Source organism: Rousettus aegyptiacus, unplaced genomic scaffold, assembly GCF_014176215.1.
Source record: "Rousettus aegyptiacus isolate mRouAeg1 unplaced genomic scaffold, mRouAeg1.p scaffold_m13_p_1, whole genome shotgun sequence".
In the NCBI taxonomy this organism is placed as follows: domain Eukaryota; kingdom Metazoa; phylum Chordata; class Mammalia; order Chiroptera; family Pteropodidae; genus Rousettus; species Rousettus aegyptiacus.
In genome coordinates, this window is record NW_023416284.1 from 23,365,874 (window position 1) to 23,382,869 (window position 16,996).

General features: G+C 46.1%; 1 protein-coding gene and 1 pseudogene across 3 annotated transcripts in view; one reads left to right on the plus strand and one right to left on the minus strand.

The window, feature by feature from the left end:
- Positions 1-16,996, minus strand: part of GRIK3 (glutamate ionotropic receptor kainate type subunit 3) — a 208,453-nt gene that overhangs the window by 82,008 nt on the left and 109,449 nt on the right. For all 3 annotated transcript variants that reach the window (XM_016147198.2, XM_016147195.2, XM_016147197.2), the window contains exon 2: positions 688-864. In XM_016147198.2, coding sequence (XP_016002684.1) covers positions 688-823 — 136 coding nt within the window. In that variant the 5' untranslated portion in view covers positions 824-864. The remainder of the gene's footprint in view (positions 1-687; positions 865-16,996) is intronic.
- On the plus strand, positions 4,562-4,680 carry LOC118605850 (annotated as a pseudogene).

A 16,996-nucleotide genomic window follows, 5' to 3' on the forward strand; every position in this document is an offset into this window, starting at 1 on the left:
GCAGCCCAACACTTGCTTTTAAATTTCTTTTTAAAATTCAGGTGTAGGAAAAATGGATTGGATTTACTACAAACTATTTTTATGATTTTCTTGTTATTTTGCAATCAAAACAAAAAAAGAAAACATAGTGAATGTTGAGGCTAATATCAGACTTCAAGTGTCATCCATAGTCCCTGGAGTCAAATTGTTGTAGGCCACAGAAGCAGCTTCACTGTTTTTAGTAATTCTTTTTATGGCAAGTAAATGTTGCATATTTGCACTTATACATATTCTGTTTTACATGCATTTAAAATCTTTATATTCTGGATAGGATTTCGATTAAATGGAAAAACAAGTTTGAAATGTCGGCTTTGGTTCAGAGGTTTTAGAGACCTTCCTGCTGGCCTCCTTACTGCTGCTTCACCAGCCCCAAATCAAGGCCCCACTCTCACCCTTCGGCCCCCTCCCATGGCCCCTTATTCCCTCATGGCCTCTGCCAGTGTCCTGGGAATTCCTGATGGACAACCCGCTGCTCCTGGAAGATGACACAGCAAAAACTGAACTGGGACTGATGCAGGTCCCCAGACTGTGTGGAAAAGGCTCTAAGAAGCCTCAAGCCCACCCAAAGCTTTGGCCTGTTTTCAGGACCATGGACAGCAAACACTGCTCTACTGTGGGAAAGACTGCAGGTACGGGCTGCATACTCACCCTTCTTGGTGGCTTCGAAGCTGTCGTGGAAGTGAATCCTCTGGATGTCATAGGTCAAGGTTGTATTGGGCAGCAGAGTCCTGTTCCTGTTGATGATGTTGGCAGAAAATCGAAATGCATGCTCCTCAGCGTTCATGACTTGGGCATTGGGGCCATCTGCATACTCAAAGATTCCTCCTGCGAGAGATGGGTAAAATTGTGTGTGCTGGGGAAGGAGGGGTTGCTAACAAAGATGCTTGACTCAGAAAGTTTAACGGACAAGATCCCCCACCACTGTTCAATACCCTAAATAATTCCCATACACAGATATTGAGCTGGAGCATAAGAAATGTAAAAATCCTCCTAGGTCATTTCACTCAGCTAGCAAATTCCTGATAACAAAGACTGACGAACAGAGCCAAGTAAAAAATCACCAAATTATTAATATTGCTACGAAAAATTCTCAAGAGAGTGCTATAAATTAGAATCTACCAGAATGTTATAAGGATAACATACCATGACCATGAAGACTTGTATTCCAGACATGTAAGGAAGATTCAATATAAAGAAATCTATGAATATCATCCTGTCACATCAATAGTTCAAAGGGAAAAACATATGACCAACTCACAGAATGCAGAAAGGCATTTGATAAAATCCAATACTTACTGCTGTTAAGAATGCTTAATAAACTAGCACCAGAAAAAAAGACTTCCTTGAAGCATCTTTAGCTCATTCAGCCTTTAATATCACACTAATGGTGAAACACTAGAAGTATTCTCATTTAAAAAAAAAAAAAAAAGGAGGGAAGGATTCAAACCACACCATTAACCAATGAAATAAGAGAAAGAATTTGGAGGTGTACCTTTTGGAAAGAAAGAAATTCTTATTTGCAAATGATATAAAAGCTTCCTAAAAACCCTTAAAATTATCCCTAAACATGAAAACTAGTAGGAACTACTAAAAGAGTCAAGTTAAATGGCCAGTTAGCACAAACTAATAGTGTTTCTTTATATCAGCAACAATCAGTAAGAAAACTCAATGGCAAAATAATTTCCTTTACAATATTAACAAAATATTAAATAATTAATAATCAACCAAATAACAAGCTTGAAATTCTGGAAATAAAAATGAAAAAAAAAATACCTTAAATGAGAGACATAAAAATAGACTTAAACGAGGAATCATGTCATGTTCCTGGATATTTATGGTCAAGGGTAGAAGTGTCAATTTTCTCCAAATTAATTTTTCAGTTCAATTCCACTCAGAAGCATAGAAGGATATTTCTTTTACTCGGAAAAATGACTCTAAAATGCATCTGAAAGACTAAACAGGAGATAACAGCCTAAAAAAAGATGAGAGGTGACTTGCACTGCCAGACTTAAAATATATCATAAAGCCAAAATAATTAAAACCATGTTCGAATGGCATGTGCAAACACAGATAGATTAATGAAATGAGATAAAAAGCCCCCAGAAAGAGATTCAAGTAGAGATAAGTATTTAAGACATGATAAAGGTGGCTATTTCCAATCAGTGGGTAAAAGATGAATTATTCAGTAATTGTGCTGAGACAATTATTCAATTATTTGGCAGAAATTTAAGTTAGATTCTAATCTTAAGCCATATATCAAAGTAAGTTCCAGATGGGTTAAAGATAAAACAGCAAGGAAATAAGTGAAGAAAAGGAAGAAAGAAAACACTATAAAAGTACCAAAAATGTATAGGTAAATATTATATAATATTAAGGAGGAGGAGGCCTTCCCAGGCATTTCAATAAAGTCAGAAACCACAGAATAAAGATTGATGATGACACAGGAAACAATATAAAACTTATATTTATCAAAACGACTATGAACAAAATTAAAAGGCAAACAACAAACTCAGAAACAAAATTGATAACATATATGACAGTATAAAAAGCACTTAAAAGTCAACAAAAAAGACAAACACTCTAACAGAAAAATGTATAAAGGGCAAGCATGGATGTTTCACAAAAGCAAAAAATAATCATACAAAGGAGCTGTTAACATATGAAGAAATTTCAACCTCCTTAATGATCAGATAAACTTAATTTAAACCAACAGTGAGAGACTACTTTTGCCCATCCCTTTGGCAAACATATAAAATAAATTATAACATCCAGCTTTGGTGAAGGTATTTGGAAACAAACACTTGCTTAACTGTTGGTGGAAGTGGGAGCTGGTACATTGGCCCTCCTTGGTGGCCATTAATAATATGTCAAAATCCTTAAAATTGCTCATGTCTTTGACGCAGTACTTTAGTTTCTAGAACTTGACTCCAATGATGGGCGCACAGACCATGTATGGGGAGAGGAACTAGAGAAGTCCAACGCCAGCAAAATAGTTGATAAATTAGAATTTTCTATATATTTCCTATAATAGTAAAAATACAATGATTCGGGAATTAATCATGATATATTTTTAAGTGAAAAAATGGAGGTTAGAAAGGAGATGCAATGTGACCCCACATTAGAAGGGAAAGAATGAAAAGCAGATGAGGAGGAATTTGTAGCATTGGCATAAAAATAGGAGACATTTCAAAACAACACAAATGAATAGTCTTATGTGGTAGATTTATTTTGATCTTTGTGTTTTCTGTATTTTCCAAATAAAATTTTATTTTTTCTTTCTCGATTCTTTTTAAAACTCAACTTTATTGAAGTATTATCTACATCAAGAGATTGCACACTATTCATCATGTTTTAAGTGTCCACCGATTTTTAGTAAATTTACTGAGTTGTGTGACCATCACAACGACCCAGCTTCTGACCATTTCTATCACCCCGAAAGCTCCCTTGTGGCCACTTACAGTCAATCATTGTTCCCACCCCTAGCCCTAGGCAACCGCTCATTTACTTTCTGCCTCTAGAGATTTGTCTTTCTGGACATTTCATAGAAATGAAATGATGCAATACGCAGTGTTCTGCATCTGGCTTCTTTCACTCAGCATAATGTTTTTGAGGTTTACCCACGTTGTAGCATGTTTCAGTACTTCATTTCTTTTTATTGTTAAATAATATTGCTTTCTATGGATGTAGCACATTTCATTTGCTCATTCACCACCAGTTGATGGGTATTTGGGTTGTCTCGATCGTTTTGAAATAATTTTGTAAATAGCGAATGTTTTAAAAAGTGAACAAATAAGTCTGACCTCGCTCCCAGTATTCCATCAGACTCACAGTTTACAACACATAGTGTGTTTGCATGTGAGTCTGTGTGAGAGTGTATGAACATGCTGAACACACGCATAAAACAAGACAGACGAATGCATCCCAAAACATGAATAGGGGTCTTCTCTGAGTGGTAGGATTATGGGTAACTTTGATTTCCTTCTTTGTGTTTTTCTGTATTTTTCAAAAGTTCAGCATTGAACATGTGTTATGTTTCTTATCAGAAAAGCCATCGTGTGATTCTGTGTATGTGTTTAAAGGGAAATAAATGATCAAAATACCATATGACCCAGTAATTCCACTTCTAGGGATATAAATTTAGCTACAGTTAAAGATACATAAACACATTTATGTATAAGGACATTCTTGACATAATATTGGAAAAATAGAAACAACTTAATGTCCAAAAGTAGAAGATTACTCAATATACGAAACCCGCCCATATGGCAGAGCAACTGCAGGCATTAACAGTCAGGGTATAGGATAGCATGATATGGCATCCAGGATTTGCTTCCAATTGATAAGGGCGGGGTGGATGTGAAGGGGGTAGGAACTGGGTGGGATGGGCCATGGATTGCTGGGGCTGGGTGGTGGGTATGCAAGGACTTGTCATGCCATTCTCACTCAGTGTATATGACAGACATCCTCCATAGTAAAGTATTCTTTCAAGATCACAGTGTAAATAAGACAAAAGTCGCAAATAGTCTACAGCCATACCACCCTGAACACGCCCAATTCTGTCTGATCTTGAAAGCTAAGCAGGGTCAGGCCTGGTTAGTACTTGGATGGGAGACCACCAAGGAAGACTGGGTGCTGTAGGCATGTAAAAAAAAAAAAGTCACAAATAATGGTAGTACAATTAGCAAAGCATATAGCCCTCCTCTGTATCAGCAATAAACAATGAGAAATTGTAAGGAAAAAAATAAAAAGAGGCCCTATTCACAACAGCAACCACGAAAAAATAAAATAGTTTACAATAAATGTGAAATTCTTACATCAAGAAAACTACAAAACTTTACTGGGGAACATAAAAGAAGACTTGAATAAATAGAGAGACATAACTTTCTCCTGGAAGGGAAGGCTCAAAATTGTAAAGATGTCAGTTCTCCTCAAATTAATTTATAAATTTAATGAAATTCCAATTAAAATCAGAAAGGACATACCAGAAAGGCATACCCAAAGTGTTAACAGTGGTTCTTTTTAGAAAGGAAAAAGATAATGGATTTCTTCTGCTTAGTGCTTTTTTTCCCCATGTCCTCTGCATCGAGTGATAGCTTTGGTAATAAGGAAAAAAGCTTTAAAAAATGCTTTTTAAAGAATAGTTAATGACATAGGAAATGCTCATCCTCTCTTCCCCCACTCCCAAGCAACAAAATCACATTACAGTACGATACCTATTTATCAAACCCAAAGCACATACTTATACTTATATTTATAGAAAAAAGACTGGAAGGATTTGTATCAATATGTTACCAATGGGTGTTTCTGGGTAAAAGAGGTTTATGGATATTTTTAATCTCACTCTTTGTATTTTCTTGATCTTTCCAAATGATTTACAATGAATATGTATTATTTTCATTATTTTAAAATGTAGAAATTAAAGAAGAAATCCTCGGGAGAGCTCTGTTTATTGCAGATCCCCATCCCAAATGAGGGTCAAAGGTCAAGGACGAAGTCATTTCCTAGGGCTTCACACCTTCTTCCTGGCCTCGCACACCTAGGCAGGTGGAGAGGAGAAGAGAGAGGAACTAAGCTCTCACAAGGGTGGTGACTGCATCTCCAGGCTGGCGATGCAGGCTCAGTCTCAGACTACAGTGCAGTTCCATAAACACCCACCGATCTCTGCCATGGGCCGACCTGGGTGCTGGGATACCAAGAGAAGTTGGCACCGGGCCTCTGCTCTCCAAGAGCGCTCAGCTGACAATAACCAATATACTCGTGCATGCTGCGGCAGTGGAGAGGTTCCCAGCTCCGTCTCCAGAGGCAGCCACACCCCCGTCCAAACGCCAGCTCTATCCGCTGGAGGAAGTTGCTCAGTCTCTCTGAGTCTCAGTTTCCTCATCTGCAAAATGGGGAGCATACTTCAAAGGGCTGATTCTTGCCAGGAAGAAAGAAAACCAGTTACTAAATAATGGCACGTGGCCGGGAGTTCTTACAGGAGGAGAGAAACAAAGCTGTTCAGAAAAACAAAATGAATTTTGAACTTCCACATTCTAGGGCGGGGACTGACAAACCTTTCTTGTGAAGGACCAGGTAAATACCTTGGCGTTGTAGGCCAGATGACTCATTAGCATGAAAGCAGCCATAGACATCATGTAAAACATGGGCGTGGCTGTTTCAATAAACCTTTATTTACAAAAGCAGGTGGCAGGCTGGATTTAGCAATCCATAGACTGGGGCTGTAGTTTGTTCCTTGTTCTAGGAGAAAGGCACACTTTATCTCAGAGGTAAAAGCACCTAAATGCCTGGAGAGAAAAGATAAGATTATGATAGTGCTAAATTGCTGTGCAAAAGACACCGAGATGGGATATTTAGTTTTTAAATGGGAAGGATGGGAGAGTAGGGCCTAAGAGAAAGGGAATAGATAAGAAGTGGGCCTAAAAAGGGGATTAAGAGGATGAGAATATTACCCTGGCCCAAAGGCACCTGAGGCCAGTGAGAAATCCTTCACAGCAGGAAGGGGCCGTGTTAGTCAGCGTTGATGCCTGCTGCTGAGTTTCTAGTTAGCCTGCCCCGTGCTGTCGATCAACTTCTTTACCGGAGTCCATTGTTTAGGAAAGTCTGGCACAGAAAACTGACACCAGCTTGCGCTCTTAGGGGAAAGGGAAGGAAGGTGGGCAGTGCCCAGCACAGGGTGAATCAGGGCAGAGAGAAGACAAGACTTGCAGGAGGAAGGATAAGAGAGGAAATGGAAAATTCAGCAGAGAAGGAAGTTGGAGCAAGAAGGGATTAGGAGAAACTGGAAGCCATGGAACATTCTCAGAGGTGAGAGAGGTCCCACACCCCCCACATGTAGCACAAGGATGGAAGTCATTCTACTTGAGCATATAAGGGCAAGGTGACCCCCAAAGTTTAAATGTCTTGGGACACCGAGGCAGCAAATATTTGGGTACAACATACAGGTTCAGAGAGTGTGTTGTAGACACAGCAGACCTGGGTTTGAATCTTGGTTTCATTCATAAACTGTCTTTTTCTCTAGAGAATTGTTCTCAATTGATGGAAGACACTTTTCCCAGGAGGTTACACCACTCCCCTGTGCCCTGGGGCAGTCTGTAGCCAAGGACTAAAACCGAGGCTCCAAAAGGTTGTCCCCTTGCCTCAGGATGGGGATAACTCTGTAGGACATGTATGCTCCAGAGCCCCTTCCAACACTCCCACATCATCACATCAGGCAAAGTCCAGATCTTACCTGAGGACATGTCTTTGCCCCCAGGCCTGTCCCCCCCCCCCCCCCCCCCCGCTTTGATTACTCCCTGAGTGCCTTTTCCTAAAGAGCACTCTTCCCCTTTATCAAGCCCATGCATCCAAACCTCTGCCTCAGGCTCTGCTTCTAGGGGTCCTGACCTAAGATGGGGAGGACATTTCTCTGGAGGAGTATCGACCACTCTTACCCTTTTAGTGCTTTTGGAGGAAAAGAAGGAGGCACTAATCCTCATCAACCAATATACCGTTGAGGGTTCTTCTTTCTATCTTCTCCTTTCTGGGTCCTCTCGCCCTTTCCCTTTCATATGAGGGGCTTCAGAAGCCCAGGTTCTGATGGGCCGGGGGTCTGATTCAAGCTCTGCGCCATGAAAGACAGGCTCCTTTGGGTCTTGGCTTCTGGAGAGAACAACCTGCCCCTCCCTTAGAGGCAGTTCCCCCATTCAACTGGCTCCTCTCCATTCTCTCCCTTCCCATACATTCCTCATGATCGTTATTTAAAGAGGCTAATAAGTAGGTTGGCACCGTTGATTAATGCATAATCTTAATCATGATTGCATAGTGTAATTGGCATTAATTTGAAGAGCCAGTTCATTATGAAAATAATCGTCACTGCTTTCTGCTTTAATAAAATGGAGCAGAGACACCGGGGCTGCTGAGGATATGGGATGGGGTGTGAGTGTGTGTGTGTGTGTGTGTGTGTGTGTGTGTGTGTGTGTGTGATGGATCCCAGAAGATGTAAGCGGGGGTGGAACACAGGTGCAGCTGGAACATTTCTTCAAAAGAAATCTTGAGTGAAAGCCAAATGGGTAAAACAAATAATAACAATAATAATAACAGCGATGACAACAACAACAACAAGAACGACTGATTCCGTGTCAGAGATGATGCCGAATGCTTTCCGCCCAGTTCATTTACTATGCACAAGAACCTCTACAGCTACATTAGAGAGACACTATTACGGCCCCATTTTACATAAGAGAAAACTGAGGCCCAGGAAGGTTAAGGACAGTGTTAAGACTACTCAATGGCAAATTCTCTTCTGTGACTAAAGTCAGCTTGCTGGAGCCAATAGTTAAGATTTCAGGAATTTTGAAACCAGTTATTAAACCATTGGCACCTTGAAATAGGCTACAGTATGAGTATTTCACACCACAGAAATAAGTAGATGCTATAAATTAGGACTCCCCCCCCCCCCAAAGAGTATGTTCACTAGCCCACCACTGCCCAAACCCATTTCCATCATCTGGGACCTTACAGACTTGATGCCACGGTTACTGAGAAGGGTCTGTAGCCCCCAGGGCTCTGCCAAGCCCAGCATGAAGACCACTGCTCAACCTAACCTCATCCACAGATAGTGGAACTCAGTGGAAGGAGAGCATTGTCTGTGCTAACTGGAATCAGCTTCCTGCTTGCTCCTTTTACTATGAGATGTTGTTATAATGTTTTGAGAAACATTCTGAATACTCTAAGAATAAATGCCCATGTTTTTAATATTGCTTTTCCTATATTTCTGGAACTGTGCCCAAATAGTGGGATTTCCCTGTCTCCCAGGTGAGCATGCTATGGTGGCCTGTGTCAAGTTGAATGTGACCTCAAAAACCAGGAGTAAGGGTTGTCACTGCTGCTCTGCCACACCTCTTTGTTCAGAGAAAGGGTCCTGGCCTCTCCTTCCCACCCTCTGGGCAGATGGCCCTAGAGATCCCCCAAGGCACAGGCCCTAGGGCAGATGGAACAGAAGCCTGGGTCTCTTGCTTAATTAAGCCCATGACCTCATGACTATCTAGGGCTGGTCTAGAGTCTATTGAGATTTTTCTTCTCTTGGCCCTTGCAAAGGCAGCCTGGCCAGCCCAGCTCTGAGCTCAGTGAGCCTGGAAGACTCAGGCAGGGCCTGTAGCATGCTACTACCATCTGTCTGGCAGCAGAGTCCCAGGAGACGCTCACGAACCCGGCACCAGGTCCAGGCACCCGCTGTCCTCTGGGGCCTGAGTGTGCTCTTTCCTTTTTAGTCTGCTTTGTCCTTCTTATGAAGTTTTCAAGGTGTCATAGAGATTAACTGAGATGTTGATCAGTGAGATCGTTGCTAACAGCCCCTTCCCAGGGCCATCTGCCTGTCCGTTCTTATCGGGGTTCTCTCTGCTCCTTGCCAGGGGCCCTGTGGCTCTCTGCAGCTTATGAGTTGGAAGAACCAGGCTCTGCTCTCTGTTGCACCTTGGTCAGCCCTTCAGGGGCCATGGCAGCTGCCTTGGAACTTGCTTTTTGCGCCTCTCTATGCCCTTGTCTCAGGAGGAAGACAAGTAGGGGAACAAATTGGCTGGCTTTCCCAGCTGGACAAAGTATGTGGTTATAGAAGGTGAGCAGTGCCCAGCAGGCAAGGCCCAGGGATGGGCTTTCTGAGGTCATGGGAAAAGAAGGAGAGACAAAGAGTATATGCATCTCCTCTTTTGGTCGTTCAGTCATTCAGTCACCCACTCATTCATTTGTTCATTCACTCTGTTCATTCATTCCCCAAGCAGTTTATTGGCTATAACTGTGAACAAGGCACTACGCTGGGCACTGAGTGAATCAAGAGAGACTATACATACTCCCAGCCCTTCAGGAGCTCATAGGTTAGAAGAAGCTGAGAGGAGGGGCATGAAGGAAAACACTATAAGGGTAAAAATTCTCCATGTGATAAAAGAGGACTACAAAGCTGGGGAGACTCAGAGAGGAGAGTGTGAAGGATGTCCTCATAGAGGAAGCAGCATCCGGCCTGCTCAGAGCTGAGCTGTACAGGGAACATGGCAGCCAGTGGGGGGGAGCCTGGCTTCGGGTGGGTATCAGGGGCATGAGGACTTGTGCTGGGACAGGGCCAGTGAGGAGAAGGAGGGGCCAGGAAGGACGGGAGCTTCAGGGCTTGCTTTTCTAGGACTGGGCAAAGATGAGATGAGGGAGAAAGGTGGGAGAATGCATGGAAGACGACCCCGAAGTCCCAGCGATGAGGGAAGTGTAGTCCGGCACGTGGACTCAGCAGCCAGACGGCCCGTGTTTGAAATGTCTTCACCGCTTTTCAGCCGTATGACCTTGGGCAAGTCCCTTTACTACCTCGCGCCTCTGTTCGTCATCCGAAGGTGAGGATATTAATAGCACGTACAACATAGGGCTATGCTGAGGCTTAAATGGCATAAATCATCTAAGGCACAATGTAAGCACTCAATAAGAGTAAAACATTATTATACGGTGACAGGGAAGCCGGGGGCAGCGCTTTAACTGAGATGGGGGCTTCCAGAGAAAGGTCAGATCTCGGAGGAGGATGCGCATTCATGTGGGGTCCCAGGGGAGGGGCTCCTGATTGAGTCCCGGGGCCTAGCGGCAGTTGTTTTAATTGATCTGGTGATATGTGGCACTTTGTCTGTACAACTCAGGGACACGCAAGTCAAATATTGCAGAATCGACCGTGTTGGGAGGACGGCTGGAGGCTTCCGTGCTGCCCAGAGACCCTGATGACCGATGGGCTGTCATCCGGCGGAGGAGCAGGAAGCAGAGATGCTGGGGAAACGGCTGGAACGGAGCTGCAGAGGGGCCCGGTGAGCAGTGAGCGCCCTTGCCACAGGGGCCAGAGGACTGAAGATCTAGAATCACCAGAGACATGGGCAGGGCTGTCCCACCTCCTAGATGGGCAGAGCCATCACCCAGCCCACCCTCGCACACATGCCCACACAGCAAGGCCAGCCCTGAGCCTGGCATTCCAGCCACGTCCGGTGCAGCCTGACCTCTCTCCAGCCTCGGCTCCTCCAGGCAGCGAGTCCGCCACCCACACCGCCTTTTCACCGTTCCCTTCACGCCCCTGGCCCTTCGCATGTGCTCTTCCTCTGCCTGGATCACCCTTCCTTCTTTCTCTATTTCGCCCTTGCAAACGGGGCTTCCATATTTCTCTTCTGAGCCTTGCAGCAGGCACTGTCCTTATGCCCTTGTCCCGCCCCATTTCCTCTGCTCTCACTGGGCATTCTCCAGCAATAGTGGCAGTGGTGTGGCCGTTACAGGACAGGCCACAGGAGCAGGGAGTTAAGAACTCAGCAGCAGCCTCGGCTGAGGAGCCAGGGAGCAGGTGGACAAACCCCAGCCTCCTTGCCCCTCAGAGGCACGATTTCGAGCACGATCTACAGTTTCTCAAAGGGCCCCGCAGGGCTGAGCCCAGTCACCCACAGTGTAACCACCTGCTCACACACCTTCATGGCCTTCCCTCCCTTCCCTGTGCATCCCATGCTTCCTAGAATCGCCTCCCAGAGAAACTGATCCTGCCGCAGGGCCTGCTTTGGAGGTCCCCAATTAAGTCACCTTCCCTGAGTTCTGAATTTACCCTCCTCTGTACCCTGTGACGTGTCATGTGCCTCTCTCTTCCATTAAGCTGCGGTCATCTGGAGGGTGGAGACACACCTCAGCTGTCTTGGCATCTCTTTCCTGTCCCCAGCACCTGACACACTATCTAGCACAGAGAGGATGGCAAGACATGCTGGTTAACTAAATGCATATGTAAGAGCACATGTGTGTGCCCATACGCGCACTCACTCTGATTGTTTTAAAAAAGCTAATTCCAGCTCAGAACTTTGATACTTCAGTGACAAAGCAGAAAACACAGAAGAAGCCTTCAAACCCTCTGCTATGAAGATGCCCAGACGGGAGGCCACCAGGTCCTGCGTCTTTCAAACCCCGGCTCCCACCCCTGCCCCGCCATGATCGGCTCTGACTAGATGAGGAAACCGCAGCTCAGGTGCCCTTAGTAAGCACCTTTCCAGGCCCCTGCCCCTTGCATGGATAGACAGAGTGCCATGTGCCTGCTAATACTGCTGGGTGGCTATAGAGAGAGGACTCAGTTCTCCCTGTTTGGGGGTGGACTCTCCAACCCAACTGTGGGGCACCTGCTCCACAGCGGTGTCAGCATCTGAAGACAGCCCTGTCTCTGGCAGCCCCTAAGTGCCAGCCTATCCATCTATGGCCCCACCCTGAAAATGACAGGAGGCCCACTCTAAGGCCACCCCAGATATGGCGTGGGCAGAGGCAAGGGGCAGGGGGAGCAGGAGCCAGGAAATTAGCAGAGGAGAAAGAGGCAGCCCGTTCTGCATTATTACTCCCATCCTCATCTGTTTTAAATATCAATTGCTATGCAGGTTAAATACTTATTCAGATGCCTTTTAGCTTAAAAGCAAGTTAATTGATCTCTGGAGATCCTGAATGAACAGTGAAGAAACTGCACTAATTATAGAATCAACTTCCACTTCTCTATTTTGTTTTGTTTCTTCTCTGACAATACTGCTGGAGCAACAGAAAGGGGCCTGCTGGAGAAAAACACATGTTGTTTTTATTAGGCTGCAACAACAAACACAGCCTGTCCCCTCCCCCTCCCACCACAGGCCCCTGACTCTGGGATGAGCTCTTCCAGGAGGCCCACCTCTCCCAGGTGGGAGCTCTCAAAGGCAGGATTTCACGCTGCTGAAAATACCAGTGCAGTTCACAATTGTCCAGAATCCACCGCAGTTGTCTGCCCTCGGCACACCCACCCTGCAGGCCCTCCCACCCCTCCCAAAAGCCCCCACAACACAAAGGGAGCTAAAGTCCGGTCCGCTTCCTGTTGACCTCCTCTGACCTGCTCTGGGGTCTTAAATCCTGACTTTGTACTGGCCTCCTAGAAATAGACAGTACAGCCCAACTTCTCCTCGCATCCTCCGGTCCCTCCCACAGCTCCCTGCTCACCAGGGAGGCCCCATGCCGCAGCCCCATGGTGCCTGGACGGCAGTGTGGGAGCCGGGGGTACCTCTGGCGGTAACAGTAGATTCCTCTTTCCTCCCTGGGAAGGCGTGTCCTTTCGCTTTCTCTTCTCACCCTGCCCAGGTTCTGACTCTCTCCGCTATGCTGCCTTGGGTAGAACAGAGAATGTCCCTCCAGCGGAGGGACAACTGTGTCCCTGCCATTTGCAATGTGCAGGGAGGCTTGAGAAACTAGAAGTTAAACAGGGCTGAGCAGGGCTTTCTTCCCTGCAGGGCTTCTCTGGGCATTCACTCCGCTCACGTGCAGTCTCTGTGATGGGTGCAGAGCAAGAAATACTTCCCAAACCTCCTTGACAACCATAAAAACTTTTATCCGCAGAGCATCTCACCAGAAACACGCTTTGAGAACCGCTGCATTACAGTGACTTGGGCAAAAGTTTTTTTTTCTTCTGAGGTGTGAGCTATTTGAAGTCCAGGGCGGGAGCCTTGACCTCTCAGTCTACCCCACACCCCTGGTCCCCAGCCCTGAGCGCCAGAGACAAGAAAGAGTGAAGAAGTATGACAGCGAAAGTGTCTGATCTACTCAGCTCCAGGGGCCCAGTGTGACAGATGTGTTCCTGGACTGATTTGGGGACACCAGTGACTGGTTGTTTCAACACAGCTTAGAGGTGCGATTACTCCACTAGGTGTGATCACTCCATTCGCATGTGTGTGGCGCGCACACACGTACCTGGGCACACATCTCACCTGGGTGGTGGCGCAGCAGGGAGGAACGCGTGGGGAGCCAGTTCATTAGCCCGGTGCTTTGTGCCTCTCTCCCTAAGGCATTGGGTTGAAATAAGAGATCTGGCTTAATTATGATCATTAGCAAGTGTGATTCCTTGCATCTTCACAAGCCCTGGGCTCCTACAAGGAATTCCCAGCAACCTCGTCTCCACACCGCTGATGGAGGCTGCGTTCACCCACTCAGCCCTCTCACTCAACAAACACTCAGGAAACCCCTCCCGGGTGTCAGACTCCTGGCACATGGCACATAAACCGGCACATAAACCGTAGGGAGCCCTCTACCCTCCTAACACCTTGCTTATTTCCCCAAAGCTCTTAATGTCGACATCTATTCTATAGTCTGCTTCTGCCCCCCGCCCCCAACCCCCACCACTAGAATATAAGCTCTTTGAGCATACAGAGCTTGTTTGTCACTGTCTCTCCAGTGCTAAAGAGTGGCCGGCACACAGTAGGCATTTGATATGGTTCTCGACTGTAAATCAATATGTATAAAACACGTAAGTATAAGCAAACCTGAAATGGCGAAACGGGAAAACTCCAGGGAGGTAACGCAGGGCTGGTTGGCAGCTTTTAACCAGAGCTGCTGCCTCAGGGTGGCAGAAGGCGACACCACACAAAGCAAGCATATAATTCGGGGCTTTTAAGCGGTGGTGGGAGGGAGGCATTCATTACAGGATCATCCAGATCAGAAAGCTGAACACTTTCTGCCAGAAGCCAGCAAGACTCGCCATCCCCTCTAGTCACAGCCGCTCAGAAAGCCCAAGGCCGTTTACAACAGACGGGACAGCAGGTCCATTCTCAGCACTGGAGCAGAGTTGCGATCTCAGAATCTGCACGGACTGTCAGCAGCCATGCAGGAATGAAGCAGCCCGAATTTTTAAAATCCGGGTTTAAAGTAACCATCCGCCAAACCCTGCACTTTGAACAAATGGAAAGAGAGAATTTTCTGCACAACCGTCTGGGGTGGATGAGCAGGGGGACCAAGAGCGGTTTGGGAGTCACAGTCACAGCAACGGGAGTAGGTACCACCTGCGGAGCCTGCATTTTTAAGCCTTCCCTATTGGCTCGTTTCATCCTCACAACGGCTCTATGAGACGGGTTCTACTGTGACTCTCTCTTTTTTTTTCAGAGGAGGAAATGGAAGCTCAGAGATATTAGCAATTTGTCCAAAGCACACAGCTTTTGCAGATCCAGGAGTCATGCGCTGCTCCGGTCTGAGTCAGGGGCCTAAGACTGTAAACAGCATACTGGTGGTGAAATAGGGCATCTAGCCCAGAACCAGTATGGAACCTCCTTCCTAAGCCTCTTCTGGGAAAGGATCTCCCCTCGTAGTTCACACCAGCGCTGAGGGTCCTTAATTCTGTAGGTTATGCATAAATTAGCGTTACCAGATTTTATGTCTAACTCTTTAGAAAACAGTGTGAGGTTCTCATTCTACAGTATGCACTGTCATTTCCAACTCATTCTTTCATTGCCTTAAATGGTTGTAATTAACAGTGACAACAACAAAAACTTCAAGTACTTCCAAGTAGAGAAAATTACGCCATGAGAATATAACAGGTGAAGTGTTATTTTCCACTAGGACAGATCACATAGGTGCCCCTTCCAGAACGGACCCTGTTCGTGCCTGAGCGGGCTGGGCTGTCTGTCGTCCTCACCCAGGAGAGGGGTGATGTGCACCACTCTCAAATACCTGTCTCCAGGCTGTGGCTAAGACACAGGCATTTGTCTAGGTGAGGCTCGCTGTCTTGTCCTCTATCCTAAGTCTTCCGCAATACCTATACCCCGACATATCTGTAATCAAATACAGCAGGTCCTCAAACAGCGTCATTTCGCTCAACGTCATTTCGTTTATAATAATGAGATGCTGTACGAACTTAACTCTTGTTTATATCAATTGGCCTATGGTAAAACTGGCTTTGTTACACATCATTTCACTGCAGTTCTAAGAATCTGTTGATGATGTTAAGTGAGAACTTACTGCGCAGTATTTCCCCGCCTCAAACCTACTCTTTCTCTGGGCTTCCCTTCTCAGGGAAGGGTGCCGACACCCCTCAGTGGTCCAGGCTGGAAATCTCGGGGTCATCTCTAGACCACCCCCATCTCCCTCATCTGAACAAACGCAAAGACACAATCTTGCCCCGCAGAATGATCTGGGGTCTATCTTTGCCACCTATATCAACACCCTCCAGCTCATACCCTGTGCCATGACACCGGGCTCCTTATAGTCTCTCTCCTTCCCCTTCCCTTTTCCCAGTCCACCCTCCTCCATGCATTTGCCCCCGTAATCCCAAAGCACCGGCTCAGCGATACAAGCGCTCTGCCTCACACCCTCCCTGCCTGGAAGGTGCCAACCTTCCTGTTATAAAAGCTGTGAAAGAAATAAACAGGGTGAGATGATAGCGAGTGCCTACAGGGTCTGTTTTTATGACTCTCTCAAGGGAAGTTCAATGCAGCAAACATTTATTGGTATCGTCTCAGTGCAGGGGAATAGAAAAATGAATGAGTCGGTTGTTTTCTTGGGTTGCTCACACACTGAAGGAAGAAAGAGTCAAATCAAGAAATAATTGAAAATAGTGCAGTGACTGCTCTGTTGTGATAAATGCTAAGTGTTCTAGGAAATGAAAATGGCCAGGAGAAATCCTGAAGGCTTCTTAGAGGAGGTACTGTTTGAGCTGGGCCTAGAAGTGGGTAGAAGCTGATTGAGCAGAGGCATGAAAGCACAGAATGTGCAGAGGAAGAGTAGGAGCAGAGCATGGAAGAGCCCGGTGATTTCAGCAATCAGGCAGGGGCCAGGTGTGGTTACACGCCGTGCCCCCCGCCCCCACCCTCCACCCCACCCCGGCTAAGCCATCTCATCCTGGGCATCGGTTTTTCTCAGTCCCTGACTCAGAAAGACATGCTGCCTTGAGGAGCTGCTGCTCCTTTCTCCAGTGATGCTGTGCTCTGCTCACAGCTGATACATTGTGATTGCATCTCCACAGCATCTCCCAGCAAGCGCTGGGTCTGCCAGTGAGCCTGGCCAAGGAGGACAGGAGGAACGCACAGTGCCCAGGGCCTCCAAGGTCCTGCCTGCTGCTGTCAAGTACCCTCATCTTCAGGGGAGGCACACAGTGCAGGAGGAAGGACGGAACACGTCTCCTACCCAAATAGCCAGCTCCATCCTGGCCATCAACGGAAGCTTGCAG